This window comes from Moschus berezovskii, chromosome 16 (genome assembly GCF_049115385.1).
Source record: "Moschus berezovskii isolate FMDL1 chromosome 16, NW_MosBer_1.0, whole genome shotgun sequence".
Taxonomy (NCBI): domain Eukaryota; kingdom Metazoa; phylum Chordata; class Mammalia; order Artiodactyla; family Moschidae; genus Moschus; species Moschus berezovskii.
In genome coordinates, this window is record NC_142475.1 from 20,679 (window position 1) to 44,315 (window position 23,637).

At 58.4% G+C, this 23,637-nt stretch overlaps 1 protein-coding gene across 1 annotated transcript in view; it reads right to left on the reverse strand.

Annotated features, from left to right (window-relative positions):
* Nucleotides 1-476: 476 nt before the first annotated feature.
* The window catches only part of LOC129542614 (cilia- and flagella-associated protein 100-like), a 29,928-nt gene continuing 6,767 nt past the window's right edge, over nt 477-23,637 (reverse strand). Inside the window, 15 exon segments of the mRNA XM_088844636.1 lie at nt 477-1,256; nt 2,048-2,141; nt 2,911-3,116; nt 4,076-4,211; nt 8,925-9,076; nt 9,149-9,200; nt 11,786-11,935; nt 12,600-12,727; nt 12,786-12,855; nt 13,154-13,234; nt 13,422-13,585; nt 13,657-13,724; nt 15,628-15,814; nt 18,954-19,054; nt 23,509-23,583. Coding sequence (XP_088700762.1) covers nt 1,143-1,256; nt 2,048-2,141; nt 2,911-3,116; nt 4,076-4,211; nt 8,925-9,076; nt 9,149-9,200; nt 11,786-11,935; nt 12,600-12,727; nt 12,786-12,855; nt 13,154-13,234; nt 13,422-13,585; nt 13,657-13,724; nt 15,628-15,814; nt 18,954-19,054; nt 23,509-23,583 — 1,778 coding nt within the window. The 3' untranslated portion in view covers nt 477-1,142.

Consider the following 23,637-nt stretch of genomic DNA (forward strand, 5'->3'; position numbering starts at 1 on the left):
CCGCACCCCTCGGTGAATTTGGTTCAGACCTGGCACCTAAGTCCACGGTAGAGCTTGGGTTGACATCACACTGCGCCCCAGAATGGGGTTGGGGCTGACTCCACACCTCACCCCACAGTGGAGTTGGGGGAGGAACCCACACCTCACAACACGGAAGGGTTTGGGGTGGACTTCACACCTCAAACCACAGTGGAGCTGGAGGCTGACCCCAGAACTCACCCCACGGTGGAGCTGGGGAGGACACCACACTTCATCCCATGGGGATTTGAAGCTGACCCCACACCTCACCCCACGGTGGAGCTGGGTGGACCCCAGGCCTCAGCCCACTACAGAGCTGGGGCTACCCCACACCTCACCCTGTGGTGGAGACGAGCTGACCCCGCACCTCCACTGTTTCCACCTAGAGATGACCCTCTGCATCCCTCAGGTGGAAAATGGATGGACTCCACGACGAGTCTCAGAGAGCCCGGCTCTGAGCCCACGTCTCACCTCAAGAGTAACTGTGCTTGTTCCCACACTTGTTCTTTGGCCACTGAGAGTCATCCTACAGCCCATCAGCACTGGGTGGAGCTGAAGAAGATCCCAGGGTGGATCTAGGGGGGACCCCACACATCACCTCAGTTTACACTGGAGTTTTTACCCCGTCACCTCAGGTTAACGTGCAGCTGATCTCCCATCTCACCCTGTGCAGAGCGGCAACTGATCCCACCCCAGTCACGTCTGTCTCAGCAGCTGACTGACAGGAAGTCCAAACAGGCTCACCCCTTAGCATTGCTGTTCAGCCACGAAGTCACGTCTGACTCTTTGGGACCCCATGGATTGTAGCGCATCAGGCTTGCCTGTCCTCCACTACCTCCCGGAGTTTGCTTAAACTCAAGTCCACTCGGTCGGTGATGCCATCTAACCATCTCTTCCTCTCACCCTTATCACTTCCTGGTTTGAGTGACAATGAGCGGAGACTGAGTTTGTTACTGTGTCCGCCTCCCGAGACAGGCCTGGAGGCGCCCAAGCAACACCACTTTTATTTCAGGTGAGTCCGAAGGCACAGCGTGGGGGGTGAGGGGCCCGTGCGGGCGTGCAGGCTCCGCCCCTGCTCCCCACGCCTCCGTCTGCTTCTGCTCAGCCAGCGGGAGGCCCGCGCGCTACGTGAAGAAGAACAGCGGCTCCGCCCTGTTCTTGTCCATCAGCTCGTGCTCGGACTGCTCCGTGGTCTTCAGGGCGGGTGGCCGGGATCGGCACACTAGCCGCCTGCCCCGCTGCAGGGAGGGGACGCCGTGAGCCTGCACCCCGGCCTCACTGCACCCGGGCTGAGGCTGGACACCTGCCCTGAGCGCACGGGAGCCTGGGGCCCAGGCCCAGCCCAACCTTTCCGGTGGCTGAGGTCATGTGTGGTCTGCGGACAGGCCAGGGCCTCCGAGAGGGCCAGGGTAGGGAAATCTATGTGGCCTGCACGCCAGGGTGCTGGCCCTGGGTGAGTGGGGGCAGGGCAGGAAGGAGGCACCCGGAAACTCGGGAGACGCCAGGCTAAAGGGACATCTCTCTCGCCATGAGGATCAGGAGAGACTCCGTGGGGTCCACACTGGTCCTCGGGTCAGGGTCAGGATCGGGACTCTTCAGGGACCACAAGTCCAGCAGGCCAGTGGCTACTCCGGCCCGTACGCTGTGGGTGGGGGACGCAGTGGCTGGGGGACCCTCAGTGAGGGGTGATGGCCTTGGCCTGGGGTCTGGCTGGAATGTAGGTGGGACCCCAGGGAGGCACTGAGCTGTGGGCACCAGTGCTCCTAGGGAGGGTTGGGAGGTTGCCCAGAGGAAGTAGGTCCTCAGTGGCAGGTGGCGGGGAGCAGGCCTGAGATGGGGACCCTGGCTCCACCCTGACATTGCTCTGGTGACTCGTCTCCCCACAGGACCCCAGCAAGTGTGTCTACAAAAGTGGGCGAAACCTGGCGGGTCTGCAGCCTCTAGCCCTCCTGGCCACGCCCCCTCGACACCGCCACGCCCCCTTGACACCGCCCCGCCCCGGGCCACGCCTCCTCGGGGCCTCGCTTACCTTCTTCTTGACGTTGGCCTGGGCTCGCGCCTGTGCGCGCAGCAGTCGCTCCTCCTGCAGCTGTTTCTGCAGCTTCGCCTTCTCTTCCCAGAGTCTGGGTGCAGGAAGGGCAAGGTTACCGACCAGAGGCCCGGAGAAGGCCGCCAGCTCCTCCCCACGCAGCCTCAGGCCTAGGCGCCGCTCTGCCCCACCTCCTTGCTGGCTCTGGCCCTGGTTGCTTGGGAGGGCCTGGCTCGAGGCTCATCTATCCCCCGGAAGGCCCAGGTTCCTGGCTTCCCCTCCCTGGTCACTGATGCATCGCCACCTTGAAAGCCCAGGCCCCAGCAAGGTCAGCAGTCCCGAGTCCTCCTGTCTGTACTTGAGGCCACCAAACCTTGTCCAGTGCCTGCCTGAGCAGGGTCTGGGGACCCAGGGGGAGAGCCCTTGTGTGTGGGAAAGACATGGCTGATCGCAGATGGCCGTGCCTCAGGACTCTGCTGGGACCGAATGACCCAGGTGGCCGGGAACTGGCCTGCACCCCATCGGGCCCACAGGGCACACCCTTCGTTGACTGCCCTTCGGCAGCTCTCAGGCCGGCCCTTTCCAGCCCCGGGCTCGGGCAGTGCAGTTCTTTGCCCGCAAAGTGCCTCTCACTGTCCCTTCTCCTCGGTGGCTGGGTGCGGGAGGTGGGGGTTTGCCCCTCAGTTTGCTCCCGGGGTCCCTAAGGCCACCACATGCCTCTCCCAATGGAGGGAACTTTCCCACTGGGCCGAGCCTGTGGGGTGTGAGCCAGACACCCCCTCCCAGCGGGGAGCCCCAGGGCGTGCCCCTGTCCTCAGGGCCAGTCCAGAGCTGGTGGGGATGTGCAGGGCCCCCCCACGCACTAGAGGCGCCTCTCCTTCTCCTTGGCTTTCTCGGCCTGCTCGATGCAGGCTGGGGGCACGTGCTCCAGGTTCTCAAGCAGTTCGTCCAGCTGGTGCTCGATGGTGGCCAGCATCTGCACGGTGCCCAGGCTGGACTCCTGCTGGCCACCCACGCAGTGCTGGTAGACGTCCAGCACCTTGCAGTTCAGACTCTCCAGCAGCTTGTCCTGTGAGGTGGGCAGGCCTCCCTCCAGTGGGGCCGTGCAGGCCCGGGCTGCCCCCATGCCTCAGCCGGCTGACCTCCCGGGGCTCTGCCGAGCCAGCAGGGGGTGCTCGGGAAGTCAGGGGGCACAGAGCTGGACACTTGGGCTTCTCTTGGGCAGAGGGCCGCACCCTGGGCCTCTGTGGTCAGCCAGATCCCGGGTCCCAGTGCCTACTGGGGCTCCTGCCTGGACAGGGGGTGCCCACTGAGGCCCCGTGACCTACTCTGCCCCTGCCTTGCCCTCAGCTCCCCCCAGGACCACATTCTGTGGCCTGCTTTCTGTAGTGCTGGGCTAGACGACCCCCCTCTCTCAGCCTGTTCTGATGTTCAGAAGATACAACACCCCTGTCCCCTGGGGTGGCCAAGAGGGGCGGGCAGGGGACAGGGGGCACACGGCACAGCTGGTGCCCGGTAGTCTGGGGGTAGATGCCCGGCCCGCTCTCGGGACTCCAGGCACTTGGCCCGGAAGGCAGGAGGCTCTCAACAGCAATCGAATGAACTAGGAAGCTGGGTGCAGGCCCTGGGCCCCTGGGCTCCGTGCTGAGTCCTCTCACCCTCCCGGCCTGGCTGGGGACGTGCCTGCCTGCCTCCCTGCAGTGTCACTTCCAGACGCACTGAGTGTTTAAGACGCAGATGATTTCATGGAAGGAAGGAGGGATGGAGGAGGGGTGTTGCCGAGCTGCCCATTCATGGGGCGTGAACACATGGCTGGTTCTGATTTGGGGCCAAGGGCCATGTCCAGTGGTGCCCGTGGGTCAAGCCCAGAGCCTGGCGAGTGGCAAGGACCACGGCAGCCCCGGAGAACCACGTGCCTCTGGGCTGGCTCTCCCGCGGTCTAGGCCCCTCAGGCGGGGATGACTCCACCCTCCACTGGGGCTATGGCCACGTGCCCACCGCTGCCATCTGCCCATCCGGGGTCCTTACCTCCTGATCACCCTTGAACTCACCAAAATGGAAGACGCGGGCTTTGAGCTCCAGCTCCGCGGCCATCTCCTCCTCCTTGGCAATGGACGTCATCAGCGTGGCGATCCACTGCTTCAGCTGGTTCACCTCCCGGTCCCTGAAGGGCAGCAGCACCTCTGAGCCTGCTGGCCCTGCCGCAAGCTGAGGGCCAAGAGCCCCAGCCTCAGAGGCCCTGGTGAGACGCAGGGGAAATCTAACATCTTTAACAATCCATGCAAAAAAAAAAAAAAAGGGAAAACCCAAACCTGCCTTATTGAGGTATAGAATTCACCATAAAATTCTTTCGAAATGTCCAATTTTTTTCGTGACCATCATAATCTAATTTCAGGACAGTGTCATTAACTGGAGAGAAGCCCCCGGTCACTCTCGCCCACCCCCTCCACTCCGTCTCTCCTGGACATAAACACGGAGCCCCATGGCATCTGTCCCTTTGTGTCTGCCTCTTTCACCCAGCACTGTTTTCAGGTCTGTCTCTCCTGTAACGTGCCTGGTCAGAGCCTCATTTCTTCTTACGACCACTGTGGTCCACCACGTGGGAGATCAGGCTTTGCCAGAGTCATTCTTCAGTGGACATTAGGCAGTTTCTACCTTTAATCTCTTGGGAACAATGCTGCTGTGGACGTTCACTGGACAGGGTTTTCCGAGCCCAAGTTTTTAATCCTCTTAGGGGCTTCCCTGGTGGCTAAGCTGGTAAAGAGTCCGCCTGCAATGTAGGAGACCTGGGTTCGATCCCTGGGTTGGGAAGATCCCCTGGAGAAGGGAAAGGCTACCCTCTCCAGTATTCTGGCCTAGAGAATTCCATAGGGTCTATGGGGTTGCAAAGAGTCGGACACGACTGAGTGACTTTCATTTTCACTAGGAATAGGATTGCAACAATCACCTTTTATATGAAACATACTAATTTTTTCTTAAGTCTGTCATGGCAGACATGCATTGTCTGCTGGGGTTTCTGGAGCAGAAACCCTGGCTCTTATAGTTGGCATGGGTCTGGCCACTGTGGGCAGCGGCATGCCAGTCCTGACCAGAGTGAGCAGGACACTAGTCGCTCAGCCAGCTGTGCCTGTGGGGTCTAGAGGTGCCCCTTTCCCTACGGTGGTTCTGAGGCTCTGCCCAGGTGAGCAGAACCACCGACATTTTCATGTGTTTAGGCAAAGTGCCACGGGAGCGGCTCCTTGGCCCTCTGTCATGAGCACGGGTGCCTCCGCCCCCTGGCAGCCCTCCAGGATGCAGCCCCATGGCTGTGGGGCTGAGGCCAGGAGCCTGAGTGCGAAGGGGGCAGAGATGGTCCAGCCAGCCCTCCCAGGCTTTCAGAGGCGGGTGGCCAGGTGGACCACCTGCAGCTCACACACACCCTCCCTCAAGGCCTGGGCCCTTATAGGGGGCAAGCAGGGCACCCAGGATAAGAACAGAGGCCGGACTTCCCCTCAACCCTGAGTGTCCTCTGCAGAGTCAGCGGCGCATCTCCCAGTGGTGCATGACTGCCAAGAGTCCAGCCTGCTCCTTAGAGCTTCCTCTACGTCCAGTGCCTGGACACGAGTGACCCTGCAGCCAATGCCCCTTTTACATGGACCAGATGTGTGGGGGGCGGGTAACTGTGTTCTTCTATTTCTTTCCTAGGTGTTTGGGATAAAAAGATGCCTTTTCCCCACTGTGTGTGTGCTCAGTCACACCCGACTCTTCGACCCCAGTCCAGTCTTTTGGACTGGAGAGTGCAAGGCTGCTCTGTCCATGGGACTCTCCAGGCAAGAACACTGGAGTGGGTACCTGTTCCCTTCTCCAGGGGCTCTTCCCGACTCAGAGGTCGAACCCAAGTCTGTTGGACCTACTGCACTGGCAGGAAACAGTCTTTCCTGAGAGCTCGTGTTTCAGCATTATTCTGGAGACTCTTGGTATGAAATTATCCAAGGCAGGGTGTTGGTCAACAGGATGTGAGCACACAAGTGGTCAGAGCTGTGGGCTGGCTCCACCTCAGGACCTTTGCACGCGGTTCCCTCTTCCCCCAAGATTCCCTGTGGTGTCCCATCATTCAGGAAGTCCACGGCTGAAAGGACACCCTCCCTGGGAGCCTCCCCTGCTCTCTCCCATCTGCCGCCAACCTCCACTTCAACCTCTTCCTCATAGGACCCTTTACCCCTAGCATGTGTTACTACCCACAAGGCAAATCTGCGCCCCTTGAAGTCAGCTCCCCTGGGCTGCCAGCTCATGGGGCAGGGTTTACCTTATTTATGAAGGGCCCAGACCCCGGCCTGACCCAGAGTGGGTGCTTACTCAAGGTTCAGGAGTAAAGCCGTGATCCCCTGCTCCCAGCGGCCTCACCTGGAGCCAGACCCTGCCCAAACAGGCTAATAAAACTGATGCCCCTTTCTGTTCCAGAAGACTTACTCTGAGCCAACGCTGGGCAGGAAACACTACATAACGAAGGCTGGAGAGTCAAGTAGCTTGGATCATATTCAGTTCAGTTCAGTTCAGTCGCTCAGTCGTGTCCGACTCTCCGCGACCCCATGAATCACAGCACGCCAGGCCTCCCTGTCCATCACCAACTCCCTGAGTACACCCAAACTCATGTCCACAGAGTTGGTGATGCCATCCAGCCATCTCATTCTCCGCCGTCCCCTTCTCCTCCCGCCCCCAACCTTTCCCAGCATCAGAGTCTTTTCCAGTGAGTCAACTCGTCTCATGAGGTGGCCAAAGTATTGGAGTTTCAGCTTCAGCATCAGTCCCTCCAATGAACATCCAGGATTGATCTCCTTTAGAATGGACTGGTTGGATCTCCTTGCAGTATAAGGGACTCTCAAGAGTCTTCTCCAACACCACAGTTCAAAAGCATCGATTCTTCGGCGATCAGCTTTCTTCACAGTCCAACTCTCACATCCATACATGACCACGGGAAAAACCATTGCCTTGACTAGACGGACCTTGGTCGGCAAAGTAATGTCTCTGCTTTTTAATATACTATCAAGGTTGGTCATAACTTTCCTTCCAAGGAGCAAGCGTCTTTTAATTTCATGGCTGCAATCAGCATCTGCAGTGATTTTGGAGCCCAAAAAAACAAAGTCTGACACTGTTTCCACTGTTTTTCCATCTATTTCCCATGAAGTGATGGGACTAGATGCCATGATCTTTGTTTTCTGAATGTTGAGTTTCAAGCCAACCTTTTCACTCTCCTCTTTCACTTTCATCAAGAGGCTTTTGAGTTCCTCTTCACTTTCTGCCATAAGGGTAGTGTCATCTGCATATCTGAGGTTATTGATATTTCTCCCAGCAATCTTGATTCCAGCTTGTGCTTCTTCCAGCCCAGCGTTCCTCATGATGTACTCTGCATATAAGTTAAATAAGCAAGGTGACAATATACAACCTTGACGTACACCTTTTCCTATTTGGAACCAGTCTGTTGTTCCATGTCCAGTTCTAACTGTTGCTTCCTGACCTGCATACAGGTTTCTCAAGAGGCAGGTCAGGTGGTCTGGGATTCCCATCTCTTTCAGAATGTTCCACAGTTTATTGTGATCCACACAGTCAAAGGCTTTGGCATAGTCAATGAAGCAGAAATAGATGTTTTTCTGAAACTCTCTTGCTTTCTCCATGATCCAGCGGATGTTGGCAATTTGATCTCTGGTGCCTCTGCCTTTTCTAAAACCTGCATGAACATCTGGGAGTTCACGGTTTACATACTGCTGAAGCCTGGCTTGGAGAATTTTGAGCATGACTTTACTAGCGTGTGAGATGAGTGCAATTGTGCGGTAGTTTGAGCATTCTTTGGCATTGCCTTTCTTTGGGATTGGAATGAAGACTGACCTCTTCCAGTCCTGTGGCCACTGCTGAGTTTTCCAAATCTGCTGGCATATTGAGTGCAGCACTTTCACAGCATCATCTTTCAAGACTTGAAATAGCTCAACTGGAATTCCATCACCTCCACTAGCTTTGTTCGTAGTGATGCTTTCTAAGGCCCACTTGACTTCACATTCCAAGATGTCTGGCTCTAGGTCAGTGATCACATTATCGTGACTATCTTGGTCGTGAAGATCTTTTTTGTACAGTTCTTCTGTGTATTCCTGCCACCTCTTCTTAATATCTTCTGCTTCTGTTAGGTCCATACCATTTCTGTCCTTTATCGAGCCCATCTTTGCATGAAATGTTCCCTTAGAATCTCTAATTTTCTTGAAGAGATCTCTTGTTTTTCCTATTCTGTTGTTTTCCTCTATTTCTTTGCATTGATCACTGAGGAAGGCTTTCTTATCTCTCCTTGCTATTCTTTGGAACTCTGCATTCAGATGCTTATATCTTTCCTTTTCTCCTTTGCTTTTCGCCTCTCTTACATATTACTACTATTAAATAACAAATAACAGTGCCAATCATTATAATCATTAGTAAAATAAATGCGCGTGTGGTCAGTCGCTTCAGTCATGTTGGACTCTACAACCACATGGACCGTAGCCCACCAGGCTCCTCTGTCCATGGGATTCTCCAGGTAAGAATACTGGAGTGGGTTGCCATTTCCTCCTCCAGGGGATCTTCCCGACCCAGGGATGGAACCCGCAGCTCCTGCATTGCAGACAGATTCTTTACTGCTGAGCCAGTAAGATAATCATTACAGAACCACCTTGGGGGTGTCCGTGGAGATGCCCCCTTCCGACTGCAGGCTGCTCCAGGGTGGGGAGAGGTCAGCCCCTCAGGGCTCCACCCGCCTGACCTACTCTGAACCTCAGCTCCGGGCCCAAGAGGACACAGCCTCTCCCCAGAGCCGGCAGGGCCAGCACCATGGACAGGGCAGGGTGGGCCACCCGGCCACGGAGCCCTGCCTGAGACCTACATGCGGGTTTGGGTGTTCTTCAGGGTGAAGCTCAGCTCCTCCACGGCCTCCTCCATCTCCTGGGTGTTCTGGACCAGGGACAGGTTCTGCTTCTCCAGCTTTGTGAAGACGTCGAGGAGCTGCTGCGGGTCTGTGAAGCATAGCTCCAGCTCCTGTGAGCAGAGCCGGGTGAGGCCCCAGGTCAGCGGGCCCCGCCCCGCAGCCCCGCGGGAGCAGGCACTCACCTCCCCATCATCGCTGTCGAGGTCGTCCTCCACAGGGAGGGTGGAGCTGGACCTGCGGGGACACGGGGTCGGGGCCTGGGGCACCTCCCCAACCAGCCCTCGTCCCATCCTCTGTCCCCCCGGCAGCCGAGGCCGTGGCCCCAGCCTCCTCTTGGCCCCTCCTGTGGCCCCGGTCACACCACGCCCGGTCAGTCCCTCTCACTCTGGTTAAAATAAATAGCGGCTCCCGCCTCGAGGCTGCCAGCCCCAGCAGCTCCTTCCTGAGATCCAGGAGCCAACCCGACCTCAGACCCACGGCTCCCACTGCCAGGCCCCTCCCTGGTCCCCACTCTTTCCCTCCCACCTGGGCCTTCCCTGCCCCGCTCCCTCCTTAGCACGTGTCATCGCTGGCCCCTCTCACAGCTGCTGTGCCACACCACACGTCAGGGACCTTGCTGGACACGCATGGCCCAGTGGCCACAGGGAAGGCTGTGAGGGCTGCAAGCACTGGGGGGACCTGGCCAACCTCAGTCCTGCTGCCGTCACCCCTCCCAGCCTGCACCCTGTATGGACACGCAGGCTCTGCCACCCCCGGAGCTGGTGAGGCCGGCTTGCAGCTGCAGGAGGCTGGGCCGAGACCTCCGAGGCTCCAGCTCAGCCTTCCTGGAGCGCAGAGCTGGCGTCACAGGGCCCCGCCGATGGCGAGGACACTGCCAGGCCTGTCCCTCAGCCTGTGTGCACGCTGACTTTACTCTGCGACCCCGTGGACTAGAGCCCACCAGGCTCCTCTGTCCGTGGGATTTCTCAGGCAAGGAGCTGGTGAGGCCGGCTTGCAGCTGCAGGAGGCTAGGCCGAGACCTCCGAGGCGCCAGCTCAGCCTTCCTGGAGCACAGAGCTGGCGTCACAGGGCCCCGCCGACGGCGAGGACACCGCCAGGGCTGTGCCTCAGCCTGTGTGCACGCTGACTTTATTGTCCGACTCTGCGACCCCGTGGACTAGAGCCCACCAGGCTCCTCTGTCCGTGGGATTTCTCAGGCAAGGAGCTGGTGAGGCTGGCTTGCAGCTGCAGGAGGCTAGGCCGAGATCTTCGAGACCCCAGCTCAACCTTCCTGAAGCGCAGAGCTGGCGTCACAGGGCCCCGCCGACGGCGAGGACACCACCAGGCCTGTGCCTCAGCCTGTGTGCACACTGACTTTACTCTGCGACCCCGTGGACTAGAGCCCACCAGGCTCCTCTGTCCGTGGGATTTCTCAGGCAAGAATACTGCAGTGGGTCGCCGTTTCCTCCTCCAGGGGATCTTCCCAGAACAGGCGCTGAACCTGCATCTCCTGCACTGGCGGGCGGATTTACCGTCTGAGCCACCAGGGGGCCCCACGCACACAGATGCCACCGAATCGGCACACGAGAGCCCTGCCGTCAGAAAGCCAGTCACCTGCCCAAGGTCACTCTTGACCTGGAAGGCGCCCTTCTGAGGCTCTTCCTTTCAAGAGGACACAGCCTGGGGCCAGGCTGGACTCTAGCTCCGACTCGCCCTCCCAGCCAAGTGCCTTGTGCGGCCCGCGACCTGCCCAGATGTGCACGGTGGCCGTGGTCACAGGGCTGGCAGGCAGAGGTCCCCGACCTCTGCTTCCAGGGACTTTCCCTGCTGCCAGGAGCTCCAAGGCTGAGGGCACCTCGCCAGAGGAGACACGCACATCCGATCCTGGAGCTGGAGACCACAGCCCGGCGCGGAGGGGTTATGGGGACCAGAGCTAACCTCTGCACGTGCCTGGCCTGTGTGCTTGGTGATCCGCCACGTGCACCACAAAATCAGAGAAAAAGGTACAAGACCCAGGTCTGATTGTGTCGGCACCCTGCCGAAACTTCCTGGCCTCTGCAGCCCCGGACCCCAGGGCGGGGACTTGAGGCAAGGCCAGGGTGCAGCCCTGCCTGGCTGCCAGGCGCCCCCGCCCCTCTGCACCTTGTGGAGAGCCCGCCCAGAGAGGCTGGGGTGTACGGTGACTGTGCTGGAGGGGCAGGGGGCCCCGGAGGCGGCGGTGGGGCAGGCGTGTCCTGCGGTCAGTCATCACGGCGTGTGTGTGTGTTGGGGGGGTAGGTGTCAGGGAATCACAGGAAGACATTCAGGACAGGTCCCAGGGCGGCTCGGTGGTCCCCGAGGGGGTCTTGCAGGGGTTACGGGGTGAGTCACCAGAACTGGATCTGGTCGGTTGGTTTGTTCCTTATCGTGTTTTGCATAAGACTTGAAAATAACTGTCATAATTAAAGTTTGGGATATTTTATATGAAAATCCAGACACCTCCTGCTTCCCTTTCAAGGTTCAGGGGCTCTGCCAGCCCCCTGGCCAGCACTCTGGACTCTGAGGGTCCGGGCAGGTGGGTCCTCTCCCAAGTACCCCCCCGGCTGCCTCCGCCATGCACCTTTGACTGTCCCAGCAGCACCCACGTGGGCCACCCCAAGCTCAAGTTCACCAAATCACACGAATGTAAGTGTCTGCTCAGGAAACACCTCGATTTTCAGGCTTATGTTTAACTCTAGACCCTCCAGGCTGGACATGGCCCTTCCTCAGCCTCTTCCCTGTTCCAGGCACTCTGAGCTGGCGCCACTGGGGGCCGCTCCCCAGCAGGCCAGTCTTCTCCATCACCCCCTCTCCATGCCCACTCACCTTTTGGACTCCACCCACTGGGCACGCTGGGCAGGGTGCCCTGCTGCTGGCTGACGGTCATGGACAGTGCCTGGCACAGCCGCATCACTTGCAGGAGCTTGGCAGGCTTCTTGGAGCTCTGCCCCTCTGGTGGAAGCAGAGGGGGGCTGTCCACCTGCCCATCCCCACAGCCCAGAGTGGGGCCCCTCCAGCCGGGGGCCGCCACATACCTCTGGAGCTCAGCTTCCCCTTGTCTCCAGTCCTGTGGGAAGCCAGGAGAGGCTCAGGGTCCCAGGCACTTGCCCGTGGTCTCCCCAAGCGGCAGGGCTGCTCGGAGAGCTGGCCAACGACCTCCTAGAGTGTGTGGGCTGAGCAGTGGGGGTTGGGGGGGCTCTGGGGGATGGGGAGACCTGACCCGGGGGTGGGTACTCTGGGGGATGGGGAGGCCTGGGGGGCTCTGGGGGATGGAGAGAACTGGAGGTGTGGGGCTCTGGGGGATGGGGAGGCCTGGGGGGGCTCTGAGGGATGGAGAGGCCTGGGGGGGAGGCTCTGGGAGATGGAGAGGCCTGGGGGGCTCTAGGGGATGGAGAGGCCTGGGGGGGTTCTGGGGGGATGGAGAGGCCTGGAGGTGGGGGGCTCTGGGGGATGGAGAGGCCTGGGGGGGGTTCTGAGGAGATGGAGAGGCCTGGAGGGGTGTGGGGCTCTGGGAGATGGAGAGGCCTGGGGGGCTCTGAGGGATGGAGAGGCCTGGAGGTGGGGGGCTCTGGGGGATGGAGAGGCCTGGGGGGAGGCTCTGGGAGATGGAGAGGCCGGGCCAGTGGACACGGGTGCACCCGCCCCTCCCTGCTACCTTTGTCCCCCACTGAGGACAGCAGCAGGCTCTCGAAGGCCTCCACCGCCTCCGCGGCCTGTGTCAGAGCCGAGCGCTCCTCCTCCTGCTCCTCCTGCTCCTCCTCCCGCTCCGGGGCGGCACTTCCGGCTCCTTCTCCCGCTCCTCCAGCCGCTCCCGGGCAACACTTCCGGCTCGCACAGGAAGTCCTTGTGGACCTTGTGCTGCTGCAGCGCGTCCTCAAAGTTGGAGATTCCGCTGCACCCGGGAGGGGACAGGCGAGGTCAGGCTCCATCCCTGGGCCCCTCGGAGGGGAGGAACCCGGACCCTGCACGCAGGCGAGAGGGCCGGCCTGCGGGGCAGCACAGCTCAGTCCCCAGGTCACCGCCCACTCCCGGGGCAGAAAGGCCTTGGGGTGAGCCCTGCCCCGTGTCCTGGCCTCGGTCACCCGCAGGGCCTGGGCTCCCGGACATGATCGGGGTGCAGACCGGTATGCTGCGCGGAGCTCCCTGGGCTCTGGGAGACACGGCGGGGCCAGTGCGCCCCCTGAACTCACCTCTTGATGTTCATGATCTGGGTGGTCAGCTCAGGAATCTCCAGGATCTTCTCCATCTTGGCTTTGGACTCCTTGTCAGCCCTGAGGGAGGGGTCGGAGGGGAAGGGGCTCAGGGGAGTGTCCACACTGCCTTCGGTCGGGGCCGCAAGCAGGGGAGCTGCCAAACAGGGGCCTGAACTGAGGGCCGGGGTCCGTCCATGGCCGCTGCAGGCGGGCTGGGGGAGTGGTGGGCATGCAGGCCTGGGCCAGGCCTGAGCGGGGGGCTCATGTTCTCAGCGCCTGCACAGAGCTGCGGTCCTTCTCCCTGAGAAACTCGTCAAACAGGGCCGCATCCTTCTCCAGGAACGTCTCTGCCCGCTCCAGCTCAGCTTCCTCCTGGGCCGCCAGCCTCTCTAGTCGCTGGATCTCGCTCCGCTTCATATGCAGGGCGTACTGAGGGCAGGAGTGGCATCATGCGGGCCCCACGGGGACAGGGCGCAGGGCCCACGGGGGAGCCGGCCTACCTGGATGAGAAGCATCTGCCGGTTCCGGTCCTCGTATCTGTTGATGTCGTTGGGCTCCAGCTTCTTTTCTGCAGTGAAAGGCATGAGGCATCTGGGGGTGCGCAGGCAGTGGGAGCAACCCCCCCAGGCAGTGGCCGGGGACCCGCGAGCCAGGCGGTCCTGAGGCCTGGGTCACAACAGGGACCACGACGGAGCGAGCTCCGCCTCCAGGCTGTGCAGATACAGAGCATCTCCATGGCTGGAGTCTGGCCAGGTGGGAAGTCCTTCCTTGAGTCTGACTTGAGTTGCTCTTGCTTGTAGCACCCTTCTCCCTAGAATGAGGCTCTGGACAGCCCATCCTGGAAGTTTCACCTGGCTGGATGTCATGATGAAAGGTCTATTGGCCAGGACAGTAACAGGAGGGGGTGGTGAGAGAGAAAACAAGGCAGCAAGATCTCTAGTTGGGGCACCCTAAGCCTCCAGCAAAGCTTCCCAGGTGGCATTAGTGGTAAAGACTCCACCTGCCAAGGCAGGAGATGCAAGAGACACAGGTTCAATCCCTGGGTCGGGAAGATCCCCTGAAGAAGGAAATGGCACCCCACTCCAGTGTTCTTGCTGGGAAATCCCATGAACAGAGGACCCTGGTGGGCCACAGTCCATGGGGTCACAAAGAGTCGGACACAACCGAGCATCTGAGCACACGCGCAAGCCTCCAGAGGCTAAGTCCATCCTGGCAGGGTTCAGCCGGGTGGGAGGAAGCTGGGGTGGGCATCAGGGCCGCCTTCTGGAGCATGAGCAGCGAGGCATCGCAGTTGGGGTCAAGGCCCATGGGGCCTCTTTCTCGGCCTTTCTGAGAGCACGGGCTGGGGCGCCCCCGCTGTGGATGCAAGTGTGGGCTCTTGGCCTTGACCTTCAAACCCGCTCCTTTCCAGAAGGACGTGCTGTGGTCCAGGAGGCCTGACTTAAGTCGAGACGCCTGGCCTGGCCGTCCTGAGCTCCTCAAGGAAGTCAGACCTGCTGGGTCCAGTCTTGCCCACTTAGATGCCCCCTGTGGCTCCCGGGTCTTAGCAATAACAGGCGGTGGAGGCAGAGATAAGACACAGGCAGAGCTCCACACTTGACATAACAAGCCTCGGTGTCAGGGGCGGAGGCTGGGGTCTCTCCATGTTCACATTCAGGGCCCCTGTAGTCCAAGGGGTCCAGGACCCTGACCTCAACTGGTTCTTTAAGCTTATTGGTTTATAGTTCATTGGTAGAACACTGATGCATATGTTTAGTACTCTAGACTTCCTTGTTTTGTCCCTCAGTCGTGTCCGACTGTTTGTGACCCCATGGACTGTAGCCCACCCACCAGGCTTGTCTGTCCACAGGATGCTCCAGGCAAAACTACTGGAGTGGGTTGCATGCCTTCCTCCAGGGGATCTTTCCAACCCAGGAATCAAACCGGGGTCTCCTCTGTTGCAGGCAAATTCTATACCATCTGAGCCACCAGGGAAGCCCTTCAGACTTCTTACCAGGTGATGAAAATAACAACAGCTCACACACACAGCTCCCTCTCACTACATGCAGTGAGTGAAGACCTGAATCCCAGGACCCACGAGGCTAGTTATCAGCAGAAGAGGCAGCAGCAGGACACGCTGACTTGCCCAGGACAGACGAGCCGAGTGAGACGCCTCATCTGACAACAGTCAAGCCTGCGCTCACGGTGCAGGTCAGCACTCTGACTGCACGCAGCACCAGGGTTCAAAGGCTGCTGGTCAGCAGTGCATCTGGAACTGATCTTTGTGGCCTGGGAGGCAGAGGTCGGGCATGTGGTGGGCCCCCCCACCACACACACACACACACACACACTGCACCACAACCCCGCATGGCTCAAGCCCTCTAAAAGTGCTGCTCGTACAGGAAGGGCGAAGGCGGGACTGGGGACCAGGGCTGGGGACCGGGGCTGGGGACCACGGGGCGGGGGGGGGCGAGCTGGGGGACGGGGTGCACCTCGGGTCATGGCGAACTTCCAGGCAACCTGCTCGTGGAAGCTGCGCAGCTGCTCAGCCCGCTCCTCCTGGTCCTCCGTCTCGTCCTCCAGCTGCAGCTCACAGCGCAGGCTGGTGTGCTTGGCAGACACCTTGGACGAGTAGGTCATCTTCTCATGCACCCGCAGCTTCTTCTTCTGCTCCCGGTCCTGCGGGAGGCGGGCAGGAGGGTAGGGTCGGGTGGGGACGGACAGATCGGGCCCTGCCCCTCCCCGCTGCCTGTCCCATCAGGCGACAGGCACAGGCAGAGGCGTACACCTGGAGGGGTGTAGGGGCCTGTGCATGTGCTCTGTGCAGGGGGAAGCGCTAGGGGTGACGGGCATCTCCCTGTGGAGAATGGGGTGTAGGCAGGAAGGGTACCAGAGGAACTGGGGAACCCTGGTCAGATGTGATTCCAGTCCAGGGGTGCAGGGACACGGTCACTGCCTCATCTGTCCAAAGGTCTCACTAAAACCGCGTGTCTTGGGCTGTGATTTCTAAATCTGACAAACCAAGGCTCAGAGAAGCTGGATCTTCAGTTTCCAAGTTTGATAAGGAAGCTTGCTACTTACTGGGGGTGACCTGGGGCTGGGGGTCAATGGGGATCTGCAGCGCCCCAGCCCTTCACTTGGGGGGGTCTCAGGTTGGGGGGCTTTCTTCCCGGTGGCCTAGTGCCCACCCCTCCTGCCACCCAGGCCCTGAGGATGTTGCTGGCTCGAGCCTGCATGCGGCTCCCCTTGGTCAAATCCAACATCCCACTGGTCCTGCCAGTAACAACGCCTGTTTCCCTCTAATGTGTGGTGGGCCCTGATTTGTGTGTCCTGGTACAAAAAAAACTGGGAAAGTGTCACCTGCGAGCATTCCAGTGGGAAAAGGTCTGCAGTTTGAAGGCACTGGGAGGCTCCTCAGTGTGAGCAGCCTGGGGCTGTGCTGGGGGGGCGGGGTGGGAAGGGCAGGCAGGGGGCCTTGAAGGAAGGCAGAGGGTCCTTGAGGCTGGTCCAGGCTGGGAGAAGGAAATCCAGGTTGTGCCACTGCTGGATGAAGGGGAAGTGTGTGTCAGTGGGGGGGTGAGTGTGTGCATGTATGAGTGTGAGTGTGTCTGTGCGTGAGTGTACATGTGTGTGTGCGTGTGCATGTGTGTATGGGTGTGTGCCTGTGTGTGAATGTGCATGTGTACACGTGTGTGTGTGCGTGTGTGTGGATGAGCATGTATGAATGTGTGTGTCTGCATGAATGTGTGAGTGTACACGTGTGTGCATGTGTGTGGGTGAGCATGGATGAGTGTGTCTGTGCGTGAGTGTACACGTGTGTGAGTGTGTGTGTGGGTGTGCATGTGTGTGCGTGTATGAGTGTGTGTCTGTGCGTGAGTGTACACGTGTGTGTGTGTGCATGTGTGTGGGTGTGCATGTGCGTGCGTGTATGGGTATGTGCATGAATGTGCGTGAGTGTACACGGGTGTGTGTGCATGCGTGTGGGTGAGCATGGATGAGTGTGTCTGTGCGTGAGTGTACACGTGTGTGAGTGTGTGTGTGGGTGTGCATGTGCGTGCGTGTATGGGTATGTGCATGAATGTGTGTGAGTGTACACGGGTGTGTGTGCATGTGTGTGCGTGTATGAGTGTGTCTGTGCGTGAGTGTACACGTGTGTGAGTGTGTGTGTGGGTGTGCATGTGCGTGCGTGTATGAGTGTCTGTGCATGAATGTGTGTGAGTGTACACGTGTGTGTGCATGTGCGTGTGTGTATGGGTATGTGCATGAATGTGCGTGAGTGTACACGGGTGTGTGTGCATGCGTGTGGGTGAGCATGGATGAGTGTGTCTGTGCGTGAGTGTACACGTGTGTGAGTGTGTGTGTGGGTGTGCATGTGCGTGCGTGTATGGGTATGTGCATGAATGTGTGTGAGTGTACACGGGTGTGTGTGCATGTGTGTGCGTGTATGAGTGTGTCTGTGCGTGAGTGTACACGTGTGTGAGTGTGTGTGTGGGTGTGCATGTGCGTGCGTGTATGAGTGTCTGTGCATGAATGTGTGTGAGTGTACACGTGTGTGTGCATGTGCGTGTGTGTATGGGTATGTGCATGAATGTGCGTGAGTGTACACGGGTGTGTGTGCATGCGTGTGGGTGAGCATGGATGAGTGTGTCTGTGCGTGAGTGTACACGTGTGTGAGTGTGTGCATGTGTGTGGGTGTGCATGTGCGTGCGTGTATGAGTGTGCATGAATGTGTGTGAGTGTACACGTGTGTGTGCATGTGCGTGTGTGTATGGGTATGTGCGTGAATGTGCATGAGTGTACACGGGTGTGTGTGCATGTGTGTGGGTGAGCATAGATGAGTGTGTGTCTGTGTGTGAGTGTGTTCGCTCATGTGTGGGGGTGTGCACAAGTGTCCGTGTGTTTAACAGTGTGTGAGTGTGACAGTGTATGTGTGTGCATGTGTGTGCATGCGTGTGCGGATGCACTGCCTCAAGCACCTCTCAGACGGGCTCAGGGTCTGTCGCCCCTCCATCCAGGCAGGAGGTGGAAGCATGACTGGCACCCCGTGGAATCCTGATCAGGTCTGGGGTAGAGCCGGAAGACCTACCTGTCCCCGAGTGTCCTTGGTCCTGGTCAGGTTGGCAGAGGGAGCCTCTGCCTGAGGAATCTCAGAGGCTGAGCCCTGAGCTGGGGGTACACAGGCAGCCCCTGAGGGAGCCTGGGATACTGGCCACGCCTGTGCCTCTGACCACGTGTCCCAGAAACATGGCCCACTGGGTGAGTCCCCTCAGCCTGGAGGGGTAAGGTCCGTCATGCTGCAGGGAAGTGGAGGGGTGGACTAGCTGGGCACATGGGGGTGCAAAAGACTCTGCTAGCGTGCAGACACAGCGTGTGCGGTGGGACAGGGCTGATCCTGGGCCTCCTAAGCACTGCACAGACACAGCTGTGTGTGTGCACACGCAGTGTGTGCACATGTGTGTGCATGTGTCTGGCCCCCAAGAAGTCCAGTGAGAGGGGACTGTGCAACGTTAGAGCATTCGGGGTCTCATAGGGCCTGGGGGTCAGGGAGGGTGTCAGGAGGGGATAGAGTCTATTCCAGGTTCCGCAGAAGATAAGACACGCTGGCTAAGGCTCTGGGACAGACACTCTCTGGGGGCCCCCGTGACAAAAGCCCAGGGATGGCAGTGGTGAAACTGGTACGAGAGTAGGATGAGAGACCGGGGGCCAGGCGGAGTCGAGGAGGCTTCCCAGGCGGTGTGAGCCATCGGCTGTCCTAGAGCGAGAGTGCCGGGGGACCAGCACTCTGGCCGAGGCGGGCAGGCTCCCTCCAGATACTCACCAAGAGAGACTTGTTCCGCTCCTGTTCTCTGAGCAAGAAGAAGTCCACGTCCCCAGACATGTGGAAAGGATTCGCTGGCTGGTCAGGAACATTCTTGGACGCTGGGGAGGGAGAGGTCCCATTGGAGAACCAGGCGCGATCTGTGCCTCCAGGGTCCCGGCGTCCCCGCCGCCCAGCGAGGGAGTGCCCACGAAAGCAGGCGCAAACGGCAGACGCTCTCTCGGATCCAGCTGTGCCTGAAGTCTGAGCCTGGACCTCCCAGCTCTAAAACTTCCCTGCCTGGTTTAGCCTGTTTAGCTTCTGTCCCTGGCACCTGAGAGACCGTGTGAACACAGACCTTCCTGTGTCTCAGATATTGCTACACTCCTGGCCCTCTGTCCTCGCGTTTAGTCTCAGGAACCCCGAGGCCATAAGGAAGAGAAGTTCCGCCTGCCCTTTGTAAGCGATGCAACCAGCTGACCCTGGCGTGTGCGCACCTGCCTGCAGGGGCGCGGAGGCCGGCACAGCGGCTGTGTCATCAGGAGCCGCGGGAGCAGCGAGGCAGAGCGCCTGGGTGCTGGGGAGGTTGGGGCTGCCAAGGACCCCAGTCCTGTTGCCCCCACCCAGGCATAAGGGAGATGTTCCCACAGCCCAGCTCACCAGGTGTCAGAGAAAATGGAACCCAGAGGGCTCCAACCTAACGGCTTAAAAATATGGTTGCTTTCCTACTACCCTCGATTTAGAAGAAACAGGGTTCATCGTTAAAAAAATATCTTCAAATTAAAAGGAAATTTGTATGTGCTCAGTCATGTCTGACTCTTTGCGACCCCATGGACTCTGTCCGTGGGATTTCCCAGGCAAGAATACGGGAATAGATTGGCTGTTTCCTTCTTCAGGAGACGTTCCTGACCTAGGAATCGAATTCGCGTCTCTTGCATTAGCAGGCAGATGCTTTACCATTGAGCGGCCAGGGAAGCCCAGGAATCATTAAACTAAGGAGACAGACAACCGAGTAGAAAAGTGGGCCGAAGGCAGGTGCTTCATAGCAAAGAATCATCAATGCCCGTAAACACAGCTCGTCCCCCTCGCTGGTCACGGAGAACACGGGATGCTAACGCATGCCCAGCGGCATGCCAGAAAGGTAACCCAGAAAGGAAGGGCCGGTGCCCAGGGCTGGAGCGGCGCGAAGTGACCGGAGCCCTCACACCTGGTGGTGGGCTGTGAGCCGGTACAGTCACTCTGGTAGATGTTCAGTGACAACTTCTAAAGTTTAACATCCCAGCAGCAGTTCCAGTCCTCCTGGTACGCGCGGGGGAGACAGCCTCCGAACAGCACATGGTGGATGAGCAGGAGGACGCGGAGCCCATATCTCCCCACAAACGCATCGGCGATGCATGCGCACACGGAAGGGTTGTCACAGAGCACCCGCTGGACCAGCCAGGCCCTCAGACACCTAAAAGGGTCCCACGCGGCCAGGCAGGATGAAAGAAGGAAGGGAGAGGATGGGCGACAGGACCTGTGCTCAGGGGACTGAAGGGAGGGGAGCTGCTGCCGCCGGCGAAGCCCCGTCTCCGGTGGGGAGATGAACAAGGACAGAAGGGGGGCGTCAGGGGCTCCAAGGGCGCCCGGCAGCCGGCCAGTGGCAGGCAGGCTGTGGCTTTCCAGTGGTCATGTGTGGGTGTGAGAGCTGGACTATGAAGGTGCCCGGCAGCCGGCCGGTGGCAGGCAGGCTGTGGCTTTTCCAGTCGTCATGTATGGATGTGAGAGCTAGACTATAAAGGAATCTGAGCGTGGAAGAATGGATGGTTCTGAACTGTGGTATTGGAGAAGACCCTTGAGAGTCCCTTGGACTGCAAGGAGATCCAACCAGTCCATCCTTAAGGAAATCAGTCCTGAATATTTATTGGAAGGACTGATGCTGAAGCTGAAACTCTAATACTTCGGCCACCTGCTGCGAAGAACTGACTCATTGGAAAAGACCCTGATGCTGGGAAAGATTGAAGGTGGGAGGAGAAGGCAACAACAGAGGATGAGATGGTTGGATGGCATCACCAATTCCATGGACGTAAGTTTAAGTAAACTCCAGGAGTTGGTGATGGACAGGGAGGCCTGGTGTGCTGCAGTCCATGGGGTTGCGAAGAGTCGGACACGACTGTGTGACTGAACTGAACTGAACTGATGGGGACAGCAGACCATCATCCATCCTCGGGAGAAAGGAGGGAAACGTTCTAGATGGCAAACAGGGTGGAGGCTGTACACAGAGTTTTACACATTTATCAAAATGGATCAAACTGTAACCTGGAGGTTTGTCATTGCACTGCATAGCAATGGTACCTCAGTGAAGACAGACAGCCAAGCCATAAAGCAGACCCCTGGCCCTTAATGTCATGCTCAGCTCAATGCAAGCATCATGGGTAGAAGAAACTGGTGGGTGAACAGTTGGGATCGGCAATGCGGGATCAGGCTGAACCCAGGGCTCCCAGGTGGCTCCCAGGGAGGCAGGTGAAGGCACACAGCCCATCGGGAAGGGGGGTGTGCACACACAGGCAGACACAGGTTCTCTCAGGCACCCTGGTTAACGCTGAGCCAGAGGAAATGCAGGGCCGACAGACACAGCCTCAGTGACACCGCCAGGAAGGGAGCAGACGTATTCACCACAGGGACACGCTGTAGGGTTAGTAAGACCACGTCCCCACCAGGCAAGCACAGAGGGCGAAAGGGCGCAGAGGCCGCTCTGCTCGGTTAGACAAGACTGAAGGTGCTCAGATCTCAACTGACTTTGGACGAGAACAAGTCTTCTGTGGGAAGACGTTCCTGAGACAACCGGGAATGTCTGACGTTGGCCTGGTTATCTGCTGCTGGGCATGTGAGAAAGGTCCTGATATTTGAAAAATGCACACTGGAGGAGTGAAATAACGTCTGGAGTTTATCCTGGCAGCATCTGTAGCAACGTGGATGCAACCAGCGATGATCCCAGGAAGTGAAGTTAGAAAGAAAAAGACAGACACCTCACGCCGTCCCTCAGAAGTGGTGCCTCACATGCGCCACAGGGGCCTCCCTGGGGGTCCAGCAGCTAAGTCTCTGTGCTGCCAGTGGAGGGGGCCCAGGTCTGACCCCTGGTCAGGGAACCAGATCCCACAGGCCGCAACTAAGGGTTCACACGATGCCAACTAGAGACCCCGCATGCCACAATGAAGACAAAGCTCTCGTGTGCCCAGCTAAAACCCAGCGCAGCCAAAACAGGGCTTCCCAGGTGGCACGAGTGGTAAAGAACCCACCTTACAATGCAGGAGATACAAGCGACGCAGGTTCGATCCCTGGGTCAGGAAAATCCCCTGGAGGAGGCAATGGCAACCTACTCCAGTATTCTTGCCTGGAGAATCCCATGGACAGAGGAGCCTGGCGGGCTACAGTCCATGGGGTCGCAAAGAGTGAGATATGACTGAGTAACACTTTCACTGTACAGCATAGATAGTCAATATCCTGGGATAAACCATAATGGAAAAGAATATAAAAAAGAATGTATATATGTGTATAGCTGAATCACTTTGCTATATAGCACAACAGGGTAAATCAACTACACTTCAAAAGAAACAACAAATTTTGAAACAGTAAAATATTCTGTCAAAGACAAAAAAAGAGAAGAAGGACAGGTGAAACAAACATGGCTAAATCTCATCTGCTTCTGATCTGGTGATGAGCACACGAGTTCACTGACCTCCAGTCTCTACTTCTAGGCAGGTTTGGGTTTTGATAACTAACAGGAGGAGGAAGTGGGCGTGGGCAGGGTGGATGGGGAAGCCCAGCCCCAGGGCGGGAGCTTGGCCAGAGAAGGACAGGCTCAGGCAACATGCTCAGAGCTGCACACCTCTGCAGGAGGAGCAGACTGGCTTGCGGGACAGGGCTGGGGGTGGGGACAGCCAAGGAACCAGGAGGGAGTCCAGGAAGCCAAGGCATGGAGGACACAGCAGGGCCCAGAGGACAAGGCATGTGCTGCCAGATGCATCCCTTTCTATCTCCTAACAGGCGGTGACCTTGCAACTCACTGAAAAGCTACATTTCTCAGCTTCCCTTGCAGATACTGATGGCCCCATAACAGATGGAGTGTGGCAAGAAACTGTTGGTGGGGCTTCTGGGGAAGATCTTTTCCCAAGGATGGCTGAGTTAGCCCTTCCCTTTCCTCCTTCTCCCTGTCTGGAAGCAGCTGTGATGGCTGGAGCTGCCACAGCCATTTTTTGACCAGGCAACAACCTTGTGGTTGAAAGACCCGAAAGTAAAGATAGTGGAGCAGAAAGACTTAGAACCTGGTCACCTGGAAGATTTTGTAGGACTGCTTCTGATAGAGCTCCACAGAGCCCTGGTCTGCCTCCCACACTCCTCATTACTGGAGGAAAACTAAATCCTACTTTGTTGCTTACGTTCCTGTTATTTCAGGTTTCAGTATCCAATTTCTAATGAAAACAGAACCTTTTCTCACTGTCCTTCCCACCAGAAGCTACATCTGAGGACATCTGGGGCCTGAGGGTGAGCGCTTGCCTCCCACTGATGGGACGAGCACTCCCAGGTCCAGAATTACCTTTGCCTTTTTTTGCATGCTGCTTCTTTTCTTCAGTGACTGAAGAACTATTGTCCATGGATTCTGGGCCATGCTCTGGGGAGACACAAAAATGACAGCCACAGCAAAAGACTCAGCAGCTTGTGAGAG